General features: G+C 52.8%; 3 protein-coding genes and 1 non-coding gene across 4 annotated transcripts; 1 reads left to right on the top strand and 3 right to left on the bottom strand.

Annotated features, from left to right (window-relative positions):
- Window positions 1-819: 819 nt before the first annotated feature.
- On the bottom strand, window positions 820-3,276 carry J4E78_010271 (uncharacterized protein; the record flags this gene model as incomplete). The annotated part of the gene is made up of 5 exons (XM_049370849.1): window positions 820-1,488; window positions 1,563-1,617; window positions 1,908-2,282; window positions 2,339-3,048; window positions 3,103-3,276. 5 exons carry the CDS (start codon window positions 3,274-3,276, stop codon window positions 820-822), a joined length of 1,983 nt encoding a protein of 660 aa, XP_049217434.1.
- A 1,223-nt stretch (window positions 3,277-4,499) lies between these two features.
- J4E78_010270 (uncharacterized protein) lies at window positions 4,500-5,696 on the top strand (the record flags this gene model as incomplete). Its single annotated transcript, XM_049370848.1, has 1 exon — window positions 4,500-5,696. One exon carries the CDS (start codon window positions 4,500-4,502, stop codon window positions 5,694-5,696), a length of 1,197 nt encoding a protein of 398 aa, XP_049217433.1.
- Window positions 5,697-8,693: 2,997 nt separating this feature from the next.
- Window positions 8,694-10,748, bottom strand: J4E78_010269 (uncharacterized protein; the record flags this gene model as incomplete). The annotated part of the gene is made up of 2 exons (XM_049370847.1): window positions 8,694-9,284; window positions 9,336-10,748. The coding sequence occupies 2 exons, from the start codon at window positions 10,746-10,748 to the stop codon at window positions 8,694-8,696; spliced, it is 2,004 nt and encodes a 667-aa protein (XP_049217432.1).
- Window positions 10,749-12,475: 1,727 nt separating this feature from the next.
- Window positions 12,476-12,601, bottom strand: J4E78_010268. The gene has a single exon. It is a non-coding gene; the product is annotated as a tRNA-Thr (tRNA).
- Window positions 12,602-13,411: the final 810 nt, after the last annotated feature.

Raw genomic sequence — 13,411 nt, 5'->3', positions numbered from 1 at the left:
CTATCAATTCTCCGACGGGCTTGTCTTGCTGACTCTATAGTGGATGTCCTGCTTGGTGTAAGAGCGAGTCAGCTTGGCTACTCTTTCTGTTCCTTCATTGACGTGTGCCTCTTCACTACCATGCTGGGCAATACTGTTGGCGGGACGGGAGTTCGACTAGAGACGGCGACCTGTGGCAGACGGCGCTGCGAGTGCGCCACCGATGCTGTCACAATTAGTTCATTCGAGATACACGGATCGGTCGATTTGCTCGGTACCTGAGCGTGGCTGGGAACAGTCGCAAATCTTACATCGTTCAAAACTGGCTTCAGAGCACACCTCACGCCCTGTTCAGCGTCCTTCATGAACTTGTGCAACGGAAGTAAGCTTGCGGTCGCTCAACCCTCATCCGTCAGACTAGCGACAGCAAACACGCCGAAGATATACACAGTGCACAACGTATACGTCGCACACAAGTCGAATGAGTGTCGACGTAACACATGCTACATGCGAGGCTCACGATTATTCCACCGCTCTGTGCGACGCCGTTTCCGTGGAACATTGCAGAGATGAGAAACGTCAAGAATAGAAAGTCGTTGTTCCAACCGGCCATGCATATAGTTTTCCTAGTGAAGCTCTATGCGGTCAGCTTACAATACCGCCGGAATTGACAATCCCAAGCCTGAAACTGTAAGCGTCTATAACCCCGAGAACGCATGTTCCTCTACGAACAAGACATTCCCCTCAGTCACAATAGACTCTTCGGTACTTCTCAGCACAAAGTACTTTCTGCACTTTAACATGCCCAGTCCAACCCTGCCCAACTAAACACACCCTCCCCTACACAGAAGACCCCCCATCAATCGAAATATTCTGCCCCGTAATACTCCTACTAAGCGCCAACACCCTAACCTGCTCCGCACAATCCTCCACCGTCGCCAACCTCTTCAACTTGGTATTCTGTATCGCCGCCTCCCTCTTCTTCTCCGGAAACTTGAGTCCCCACTCCGTAAGCAACATACCAGGACTAATACTATTGACCCTAATCCTGGGCGCAAGAATAACAGCCAAGCTCTTCGCAAGATGTATCTGCGCCGCTTTCGTAACAGCATACGGCACGCTGCTCCCACTGGGCTTGACTCCCGCTACGCTCGCTGTGGAGATGAAAGTGCCTTCGGTGGAGGCTAAGGCGTCTTTCGCGGCGTAGGCGAGCCACATGTGTGTTTTTACGTTCATGGTGAAGCACTTGTCCCAGTCTTCGTCGTTTATCTGCTGTTCGATGTCCGTGAAGGTCGTCATGCGCGTCCAGCCGGCGTTTGAGACGACGACGTCGAGGCGGCCCATTGTTGAGATGGTTTCTTGGACGAGGTTTTGGACGGAGGGCTTGGAGGACATGTCGGCTTGGATGAGGTGGAAGCGTGGGTTGGAATCAGAAGATGGGCCTGGTATGGAGGCGAGCTCTTTCATGAGGGTGTTGGCTCGGTCGGAGTTTGAGGAGTAGTTTATTACCTGGGTATGTTAGTTGCCGTTCTTGGTTGCTGTACATGCTGGACATGTGACGGTAGGTAGGTTTGTATACATACTACACGGAAGTCTGGTGCGAATACGCGTGCTATCTGCGCGCCCAGACCTGCTGAGCTGGCAGTGATGAGTGCGACTTTCGTGGTCGCCATTGTGAGTTCTTGAGAGTATGAGAAGACGATAGTAAAGTGAGATGATGCTATACGTAGCGGAGAGCAACTGCTCCATATGTATCACCGCGGGGTGGACGCGGGGTTCCGCCATTGGATGCGGGTGCGGAACCATTCCGATGTGGTCCCCTCCACCTCTCTTTGTTTTCTAAAATCTCCCGCCTTTACCTCCTCCATCCATCCCATGATACATTCATGTCTCTCGTAGATATGGTCCATTAGCGAGAGAAGACACACCCCACCCTTTTCGCTCTCAACTCGTTCCGCGTAGTCCGCATCTCAGCTTCGCCCTTCCCCACAAGCTCTGAAGGACCAAGCTCATGGATTCGATATCCTCCTGGATGATATCGTTTGTCGCCTGGGACGACACCCCCAACAAGTCGCAGTAGCAAAGCGTTTGGACCCCACCTCTTCATGAACGACGGCTTGATGTACCACGGCCTGTCAATGTATTGACCAGCATGGGCGCGGCCAGTGCGCTCGTCGATTTCTGTGAACCAATCCGGGCGTAGGAAGTACGGACGCGGGAGGAAGAAGTTTCGGAGCAAGAACTTGCGAATCTCGACCAATGTTTCTAGAAATTGGTAGTAGACGGCAGGGGGTTGCGGTATGCTTGGAGATGGTCAGTATCGTGGGTTAATCAAGTAATGATTTCGGCTTTCACTCACTTCATCGCTTTCCGCAAGCGCGGCTCGAGTAACATATGCGCCACCGTAAAGCTGAAAGGCTTGAGAGCGGAAGGCACGTTGAACAAGGCGACATCGAAAGTACCACGACCAAGTGTTGCGTTCGTATCAGCAGGCACCATATTTTGAGCCTCATATGCCAGACTCCACGCTTCTACCTCTTCAAGCCAATGGAATCCGTCACGCCATCCGTGACTCGCTGAAGGTAGGGTGTCGTATGATATCTTCATCGCCTCGCCCATATCCTTCCAGTAAACACCCATAGCGCATCTCTCGAAGTCCGTTACAGTTCGCCACTCGTACCTGGCAGTCCACCTGATAGGTTCAAGAACGAAGAGACTGAGCGTATACAACATATCGTCGTTCGATATCTTCCCGGCTTTGATATACCGACTATGAAGGTAGTTCATACGCGCTATGCCACAGATGGCGCGTTCGGAATCAGGTTTGTTGATGATAGCCTCGGTCATGATAGTAGCGGTATCAGCAGCTCGTTTTGATGCTGTGTCCGGGCAGGACAGTTGTCCTGTTGCGACAAGCAGCTTCGAGATACTGGGGATGCCATAGGTTTTGAAGAGGGCGAAGAATGTGGATGTGTGGAACACGATCGGGAATTCGAGTTCTGTAAGAGAAACATGTACTGAATGCGCATCTTTAACAGTCATACGACTCCATGAAGAACGGTCGGGGTACTGGGTTGTCTGTCAGCCTTGCGGAAGTGGAAGTGTTGATAGTATTGCTTTTACATTCAAGCGGTGAGTGAGGCCATCACGACGCCTATACCGGAGAGTGCGAACGAGAAGCCAGTAGGCACTGACGATGCTGAGTATCCAGAAAGTAAAACTTGATGAGAGACCCAGCGTATTTGTGTGACTTGATGACGTCGAGTTCGTGGTTTGAACTGTGTATATTTCCGACATTGCAGCTTGATTCTGTGGATCAATGCCAGACGCGGCTGAGTTTGAGGAAGCTGAGGTTGGCATTGCAAATGATGTTCAGCCGTACTTAACTAAGTACGGTAGCGGTTGGTGCACTTGTGGGCGGAGGCTGAGGCACAGTCGCGCTAAGCCAGCCTAGGCAAAGTGGCACGCCGTGCGTTCCTACTGTGCGTCCTCAGGGTCCGTCCGCGGACTGCGATTGCATCATGTACGACGGCAATTGTCTCCCGTAGAACACAAAACCTTCGAACATCCACGCTCGGCCGCTGCAATTAGAGGTGTTGACTCATTCCTATCCGCGGACTCAATTCACCCTCCGTTTCGTCAATCACATATAGAACGCGACATGCGATGTCTAGATCTCGATTATCGTTCATAGTTATGCCTTCCGTACCTCAATATCCTTCTTAGTCCTCGCCAGGACATCTTCTTTTTTTCCCCGCGTTTCACACGTAGTGAAGGTGAGATGTGGCGGCTGACTACAACCTCGCAAGGGTCGACATTTTGTTCCTTCCAATGAGTCGATCTTTCAGGAAGGATAATCAGACCTCCACCTCCACCTTTCGTCCTCAGTTGTGTCCTCTATCTCGACACCCGCATAGTCCCCCGCTCAGATTACGATGTTGTTAGCAGACGAGTTCCCGGTCCACGAGGAACATTTAGATCCGCGGCCACCGACGAACAGTCTAGATCGCAGGCTACCAGCGATAGCGCGCCCATCCAGCCATCGGGTCTGAGCGCATCACCCAAAGATAATTACAGATAAATCTACGCCCCATCTCACCGGTTTTGCTCAGCTCATCGATCCGTCTTGGTCTATTGGACGCATCATTCGCGGGGTGCAGTGAAGGACGATCAGGCTGACCAACGGGATCACCGAAGCCACAAGGCTGAGAATGCCATCGAACTGACAACTCATGAGTGCATATAGACCCCGCGTCTTGTAATATGTGACAGCGCATGTGTTTTGAGCCTCATTTTGGAGGGAGTTGTCGTGATGGGTTAAAGGGAGGTGCTTGGTCTGAAATCTGGCGGGTATAAGCAGGCGTCCTTTGGTGTTAGCACAATATGTCTGTTAGCGATAACTCTACCCTGGACGTGTCGCATGACAATGGCGGTTTGGGTGGGTACGCGTATGGCACCGGAGACTTAGCAGTCAGTCCTGAAGAAGTCTCGTAAGTTACATATCACCACCGAGTCTCAGTATGGCGCTGATAGTATCGTGCAGCCCCTATGCAACCACGCAGATGGTATCACTGGAAGTTGGGCCAGAAGCGACCCGCTTCCTCGTCCACGACAGTGTCTTGAGCCGTAGCGAAGTCCTTGCCGCAAAGTCCTATCCACTGGCCTTCGTCAAGCAATCCGTACTTCTCCCGGAACTGGATCTAAACACAGCACACACTCTGGTACACTACTTATATACCGGCAAATACCAGAGTCTCAATACACTGGCATCGTCGGACAAAGTCATACCCGAAGTCTACAAGCTCGGCGCCGGTGTATACTGCGCTGCCGCTCGCTACAAGCTACCCGGTCTTGCTGAGCTTGCGCAGAACAAGCTGAAGTCTCTCGACGAAGAGATGAGCATTTTCGATATCCTCACCGTCGCGAGAGACCATGCATTCCCTTTGCTACCAGAAGATGATCTGTGGTATCCGGGCTATGTTGAACAGTCGCTCAACGATGCCATGGCGGACGATCCAGAGCCGTTCCGCAAGCCGGACTTCATTACGACGGTGGAGGGTAATAGCAGGCTCCTGCAACTCGTCTGGAAGACTGTGATGAGTAACTACGCTCGAGCGCCTGCGACGCCAGTTGTCAGTAACGAAGAAGCTTCCACTCCAACAGCTGAGCTCGTGCCGGAGCTGCATGAGCCGGCCGGTGGTGAAGTCGCTATTCCTACAATTGCGTCACCCAAGGAGGAAGACGTAGAAGAGACCGCAGCGAAGTCGGTGTCAGCGTCTTCTCCAAAGGATGTCGTTGATGAAGCACCAGTTGCAAACGAAGCAATCGTTTCAAAGCCAACTGAAGAAATCGCACCGAAGCTTGAAGAAGCACAACCCGTCGAGAAGCCAGCAACGCTCGAGCCCTTCACGGACGAGCTGGACTTCAAGTCCTCAAAAACGTACCAGCAGATGGGCAACAGGAAGCCTGAGCCAGTGGAAGCTAGTGTCCCTATGCCGAAAGTACCAGTCCATGTACGTTCGGACTCGGTGATGCAGGTCGAGAAGCCGTCGGTAACATCTGTCGATGGAGAGATGAAGACTGATGATGCTGCACAAGTAGAAGCTACGCCCGACAGAGCAGTGGCCGATTTGGAAGAGTTGGAAGCTCTTGCAACTCAAGGAAAGAAGAAGAAGAGTAAGAAAGCCAAGAAGTCGAAGCAGGGTCTTGTCGAGTAGGATCTTGGAGTGCAGCTGTTTGTTGTCGTAGAGCGCATGTAGCTGGAGTTAGCAAGCTTGAACGTCTACCTCCTGGGAATCTACCATGCAACAATCTTTTTTTTTACCAGCCTTCACTTTTGATGCTAATGCAGCCGGCAGTGTACCTATTCAGTCTGCTACTGATATGAGGTGATGCAGTTGGCAAAGACTTGTCCTGCGTCATCGGGTTAGCCAGAACGCACGGCCCCAAGCGCGCTAAAACGACCCCACCCTTCTCCCCAACTTCCTCCACCTGCATGCTGATGTCCATCCTCAACGCGATCGCACCAGGCCACCAAATCTTCGCTCGCATACTGCATTTCTCATCCAAACCTTACCACAAATCTGAATGGCCTCTCACTGCTGAAAATGGAACTTGACTGAACATGCTGGCCTATAAGGCTCGAGAAGCGGCACAACAAGTTCTTCAGCCTCGCTGGCATCCCGTGCTATACAGCAGCAAGGTGAGGGTCTCACATACAGGAAGGTAGGATGTGCGACTTATAGTAACAGATTCATTCGTAAATTACGCACATCACAACTAACGTTTCGAAATGTCTATAAAGAAGGAAAATCGATCATCACTGGCCCGCGCTTCACCGCACCCCAACTAAATGCGACGGAATTGAAAAGCTCAAGCCCAGAAAATATACCGTACAGTCTGCCACTGCTAAGCTTCTGATATTGGCCAGGCTACATGTTCTCCGTCATCATCCACGTCTGTCGTTCACCCGGCTCGACACCCGCGATAGCCTTGGTCCGCGCCTCGTTCGAAGGGTCGATGTGTATGTATCCTGCTGATATCGCCGAACTTCCGCGATGCCAACCCAGCCGGAAGATGTGGATCTGCCACGGATCGTTGCGAGCTCTTCGTCTACCCAGTGTTAGCCTTTAAGAATAATTCAGGGTTGGCTTTCCGCATACCATCTACGCCCATCCTCCGCCATGTGAACCGCATCCAAAGGCTTGACGTTCTCATTCGTTTTCTGAAAACTAGGCCCATACCAGACAGTAGCACCATGACGAATAATGTGACCAAGGCAAATATGGCTTCTTTGGACCATACTTGATCTTCTCCAGCGGTAGTAGTGGAATGTGTCACTAATAGAGGTCAGTATATTTTAAATATTCTACGAGCTGAATCCCCCAGCACTTTCTCCAACAAACACTCAAGGAGGATGATTGGAGACTTACTATTTGTAGCTATGCGACCTGTCAAGTCGTAGAGACACGGATCGTGGCTGGGGTAGGGCAGGTTCGTCTATGCCGGGAACATGTACGGCGCGCAACAAGAACGTAGACGATCAGAAACTGCCAAAGTGTATGTCTAGAGCCACAGGCAGGACTGGAACAAAAAGAACAGGAAGAAACAATGGCTTAGTGGATGATGCTACAATTCGTGGTCAAATACAAGATAGAGTGTCTGAATAGCAGTCGCCAAAGCTATGCAAGCACGGTATGTGGACCTTTGTGCAAACAGACGGAAACATCCGCTAGGAGGAGGTGGCGTGTGGTACGTTGCGCGTATTCGTCCATCGAATCCATGGATTCGGCTGTGGCAGGAATACGCAGGAACTATTGGCTGGTAAGCTCAAGCCTGTTGTCGTCTTGGGTAGACATGCATCAGCTCTACTAAGCGAGCCATTCAGCCATTCGTGTGGCACGAAAACTTCATGATAACCCAATGAATATAAACGCCACCAGGACATAGTACTTGGCGGCGAGGGCGAGAGCGAGGATGTTAATATCATGACTAAGTATCTTATCGACACACTCGACAGCACTTCGATGAACTACCTCAAAGTTGTCGTAATCATTCCGTCTACTAAGTAGAACTTCAATAATCAGCCCGAACCTAGACTAGGGAGTCTAGGTCGTAAGCGCGTTCTCTTCTTTTTATCAACAAGAGAGATGGGTTGTCTTGGAACATGATCAAGCACATCTGCCAAATAGGCGAATGACGGGAGAGATCCACACTTGAAAGTCGCCCTATTCTCTTCCACACAGTGATTTGATGGGTTCTGTTCTCTTTTGCGGTGATAAGAGCGCTTTCCAATCGGACAGGTCAACAGGGAATGAGAAGCTAACTTCAGATCGGGTTCGCAATGTGCAGAGGGCGTGTCGACTATCAGAGCTACGAAGAACGTTCTGGTGGTGATTGGTGGGCAAAGGAGTGTGCTAGGCCAGTATCTGCCTCGTGAGAAAGGCCTCGAAGGAAGCGGAAACGACCGAATGTCTAGGTGACCGATTAAAATGTCCCATAGCATATTCAAATGGAAAGGGTGCGAAATCGACAAGTGATGAAGGATGAGGATATGTCTCTATATCCATCTTCCACACGATGGATGGAACGTCATGAACCAAGGCGAGAAATAGTCAAAGCAGCATTTTATATACTCATTTCATTCCCTATCCAAATATTCATTCTCAAAGAATCCCATACCTCTCCCTACCCTCAGCGACCCGGCACTTGCAGCAGTAGAGTAAACTCATATTGCACCAGGCGCTCAAGAGGCAAATGGAAAGAAGGCATATGCCATGGCTCAAACCAGCCCATCCGAAACCTTCCCAGCGGACAGGTAACATTCCACTTCCATATAAAAAATATCCTCAAGACATTATCGACTAAAGTATCTCGCCTCGCCTGCCCCGGGTACCAGCCTCGATAAGTGAGATTGGGAACGGTTGATGCGAGGCTACAGGGGGTATAAGCATCGAAAAGCAAAGAGGTCTAGTAGGGACTGGCCTTATACTGCGCACCAGCACACCTTCTACGATATGCGGATGTGCAGTGGAAAGGAGCCACTACAAAGAATCGAAGCCAAGCGAAGGGAACAGGGTAAACAACGAATTCACAAGGAACCGCGTACCGCTAGTTGGAAAGGGTTCACAAAAGGAAATAGCGAAAAAACGAAGATCAAGAAACCGCTCAAACGTTCCTCATAAAAGCACCAGTCTAGAATCAAACGTTCTTGTTTACATAGCCATACCAGGGACCGGCTTCCGGGCGGGGATGGGAACGGGTCCATTGGGGGTAATGGCATTGGGGTTCATGGGACTGGGACCGGGTGCTGGACCTCGTCGTGGGTTGCCGGCCTGGCTCGCGGAGTTGGATCGTGGACGCCCGCCCATTTGGGGTGGGGGTGCCATCTGGGGTCCGCCGCCGTAGGGACCGGGGGACATGGAGCGGGGTGGGCCGGCGTAGGGCGCGTTGCTGTTGGAGCGGCCGCGGGGAGGTCCTTGTTGAGGAGCGTTGCTGTTGGATCGCATGCGTGGGCCTTGTTGCATTTGCGGGGATGGCATCTGCTGGGGCGACATCTGGCGAGGGGACATTTGACGGGGACCGGGGCTGCCTTGGGGCATGTTGGGAGAGTTCATGCCAGGTGATTGAGGACGCTGTTGAGGACCGCCCGGACCCATGGCTGGGCGGATGGGTGGACCGCGCATGTTACCTGGTGGTGGGGGACCGTTGCGAGGAGGGCCGTTACGGGGCTTGACAGGGTGCTTGGAGAGACATGTGCGGGGGACGACACCTTGCTGCGAGCGGTCCATACGAATGCAGAGAGCCTAGAAATAATTAGTCATCTCGTCAAGTTATGGAAAAAAAGTCAAACTTACCCATCCATCATCGTACTCGTGGAGCATGCGAACCAGCTGACCAGCGTGGAGATCGAGTTCATCTTGCATGGAAGGCTTGAAGTCAAGTTGAACACGGTGGACGTTGTTAGGACCAGGACCCATGGCAGGGCTCTGGGGACGACCACCAGCCATAGCGCCAGCAACAGGAAGAGGACCAGCAGGAGCTGGGCCAGGGGACGCAGGAATGTCTTCAGTCCAGGCCGGGCTCGGGGGAACACTTCCGTTGTTGGCGGCGACAGTTGGCGGGAGAGGAAGCTCAGAGGTAGGAGGAGGGATCGTAGACATGGCAATAGCATTAGAATCAGCAGTGGCGATAGCCGGAGCTGGGTTGGCAAAGTCAGAGCTGGGCTTTGAAGAGTGCATTGCGGAGGCCATGGGAGAAGCATTGGGAGGCGAGTCGGGGATGGAGGCTTGCTGAGTATCGACCGCAGCGTTGTTGCCGAAGGGGTTCGCTGAGGGAGGACCAGATTGCGCCTCAGGATCCTTAAATGGGTCGGCAGCGGGAGCGTTGGCGGCACCACGTCGCTCCCAGGCGCTGGTAGGACGGTCAGCAGATGCTGAAGGCGAGAGATTGCGGTTCTGGGATTGAGCAGCAGCACCACCGGCGGCAGCAGCGACATTGAGCAAGTTTCCTCCACTCTTTCGCTGTTCGTTGAATGCTGGGTCGAACTGGGTGACTGGTCGCAGGCTGAGGCGGGGGGCAGTTGAGGCGGTACGAGCAGAACGGATGCTGCCTGCCGGAGCAGCGCCAGCGATGATTTGAGGAGGCGGCGGTGCGGGTGCGTTGTACATCTCAGTCTTCTCGTTCTGAGCAGCTGCGGCGGCCATTTGCTTCTTCTTGCGACGGTACAGGAGCAAGATGCCAGTGAGAATGGCACACAAGACCAGAAGTATACCCAGGGCAAGACCTGCCTTCGCACCGGTGGACATGCCTTCCTCAGAGTCTGCTGCGGCGGCTGAAGAAGAGGATGCGGTAGCCGAAATGGTCGCGGCTGTGGCAGATGCGAGACCTGCGATCGACGAGGCGGGGCTGGGCGTTGGGGACTTGGTTGCTACCATGAGGGTGGACGCAGGCTTGAGCGGGCTCTTCGCAGTTGAGGTCTCCTCCACGATTAGATCATCGTCGTCCTGGGTAGATGAAGGCTTCCTGGCGGTTGTGGTTGGCTTTTCGGGCTTGGCAGTCTCCTCCGGCTCGTCCTCTTCCTCAGTAGTCGTCTCGCGAGCGCGTGTAGCAGGCGCGGGCAGAGCGATTCCTGGATTCTTAGTCGGCTCTGGTTGTCCATCCTCTCCTACAGTCACGGCGACGACCGCCGTGACAATTTCGACGGGGCCGTCGTCGCGTTGCCGTCGCACAAGATGCGCTCCGGCGTGTTGGTGCGCCATGGCGTGCATTGTGGCGTATCAAAAGGTCGGTTGGGGGATTGATAGATTATGTTTTATGATGTTTATGGTTCTCGGGAGAACTCCGCCGTCAACTCTCCTGGAACCAGCTATTGCGTTCGAGGTTCCGTTTGGTGCGTGATTACGTAGTCGCACAGTCTGGGATTTCTCGATCGAAGTCGGCTCGTTGTAAGGAATGTGGTGTTTGGTAGGCGCACGGGGGTGGATGTCGTGTATTGGGTGAACTAGGCACTAGACATAAAAGAGTGTAACTATGGTTATGTGGTAAAGAGTGAAGTGCGACAGGTAGCGCTTGATGAAAGAAGGACAAGACGACAACCTGGCCGCAGGAGTACGTGATGTCGTGAGAGGAATTAGAGAGGCGGCGTGGAGGTGAAGGAGCGTCGGCGCAGGACGCGGCAGAGACCAGGAAACAAACGGCAGAGCGCCAACCAAGCTCGAAACGCCCGCGTGCCTGGCAAGGCCGAGCCGTGAGAGCTGAACCGTGCAGCCGTACATCTTGCCGTGATGCGCGTTAGCCTGAGGTTAGGTCCAGGTACCCGTGAATGGTGATTGGGCCTCCCATCTAATTTCCTGGGGGCGTTAGGCGCTCGAGCTATTTTCTGCCTCAGCCTCGCGTTGGTTCGCAGATGGCGGTGCACTCCCCCTTATCGAGGGTGACTATCGGCGCGTTTGATATGGCGACATGGGCTTGGGGAGCTAGATGTCATCATAGTTATTGTGTGGTGGCCGATGCGCATTGTTCGCATGTGCTCTCGCGGCGTACGACCGCTCCATCCAATATAGCTCATCGACGCGCCCAGTCAGCGTAAGCAGATCGAAAGAGCAGCGATATAGCGACCCAAGGAATATCCTGCACATCCGGTAATTACCTGCAGATGGCAGATGCAAGCCTGGGTGCCTCGTGCATGGAGGTTGCTTTCCTCGGCCGGTACCCGTCGAGTCGCAATTTCGCTGCTCATCAAAGCTGCATAACAACACGGCAGAGCCCGGTCGATGACAGCATGCCTGCGCTAGGCGGTTGTATGTTTGCGACGATTATCTCAGGTCGCGTGCTCTTCGCACCGTGCCGAGGCGTCTCTGGAGCCACAGGGCGAAGGAGTGCAGTGGCAAAAGTAATACGCAGTGGAAATTGTGAGATGTGGCATTAACAATAAGGAAAGATCTGTGGTGCGCAACATCGGCTGTTGAGGGCACGGCATGCCCGTTTTCTGTGTTTATCGTGGATTCCATGGTCATCGTCAGATGTGTTTTGGATATACATTATTGCGCATCGTTTAGCCGTGGTTTCCAGCTGGAAGCATTGTATGATCGTGCAAAATAATCCATTGAATTGCCGCCTTCAAGCGGAGTGATTTCTGCGAACCGTTGCCAAATAATGTCATGTACTATAATGAGCAGGCCAAAGTCTCCATCTCTTTCCACAGTCGTGGCAATGGGGGCCAGTCCTCCAGTGGTAGGCCCCCAAAAAACATATGTGACGGGCATGGTACCCGATGTTACCCCTGGAAAGACAGAATAGAGAAACGCTCTGCTGCGAGCATGAACTGCACGTTCGTCTCTGGCGCACTGTTAGCACCTCGTTAACAAAAAGAAATGCTGCTACCAAAGTTGAACTTTCGCAGGATGGCCTGCGCCTATAAGTTCAACTTTCCTCCACAACTACATCGACGCGAGCAAAAAGGATGCCACCGCGTCAACGACGACGGTAAGAGATGTGCCTGCTACCAGAATTGAACCTTCACGGCACGTCAGCGCCCTGTCCTCGATGCGACTCGAATGGGTGTACTTACTGGCGACCTCGTCATTACTAGTGACGCGCTCTACCACTGAGCTAAGCAGGCGGGTTTTGGTGTTGATTGATGATGACTAAGACAAAAATGTCGTATATATTGTCTGATAGAACGTCCGAGACGACAGCTCTGTCTTGTAAAGTAGGAGAGTGCAGTTGTTGGAGTAATGAGTCGTGTTCTCCACATAGGTGGGCTCGTGGATACGGGGTTCGATGCGGCGGTCATACTAGCGCGACGGCTGCCGAAATAGCCCCAGAGGAATACCACGGTCGTGGAAAGGAGCTGTGCGAAATACGGAACATGAATAGTCTGGTCCAAGTAGAGGGTGCAAATGTAGGTAAGACATTCTGGCGAGGCGTTTAGCATGTGAAGCCTGCAGCTGGTGGGGACAGAGCCTCCAGAGAACCGGAGCTTGGGCGCAGATAAGTGGGGCGCGCTAAACGATGCGCTATCGGCGTGCAGTCACCGATTCCATAGCTTCTTCGCATTCTGTCTTTTCAGAATCCCGCATCATGCAATCGACGTCGATAACGCCATTTCGGGACCATTGAAGAACCTCCATCGCAATCGCGACTTCGGCTTGTGTTGTCGTGGACCCAAAACCTGCTGCACCGCGCCTTCCTCGAACTGCTACTCAAGCTTTCACTCAGGGTCCGAGCACATTTGGTCGATCAAATCTTCTTTTGATGGCCAGCGCTGCTCCCATTCAGAACAGGCCATACCGCTCACACAAAGTACCGGCCTGTACGCGATGTCGTTCGCGCAAAATCCGATGTCACATCGACATTCCCGGAGAGCCATGTTTGTCATGCCGAGAAAGACGCCTCAAGTGCCAGTATGTCGAGAGTTCAAACACCAGCT

Source organism: Alternaria triticimaculans, assembly GCF_023758025.1.
Source record: "Alternaria triticimaculans strain BMP 0046 chromosome Unknown scaffold_29, whole genome shotgun sequence".
Classification (NCBI taxonomy): Eukaryota; Fungi; Ascomycota; class Dothideomycetes; order Pleosporales; family Pleosporaceae; genus Alternaria; species Alternaria triticimaculans.
Note: the sequence above shows the minus strand (reverse complement) of the source record. Positions and strands in the feature narration are given on the sequence as shown.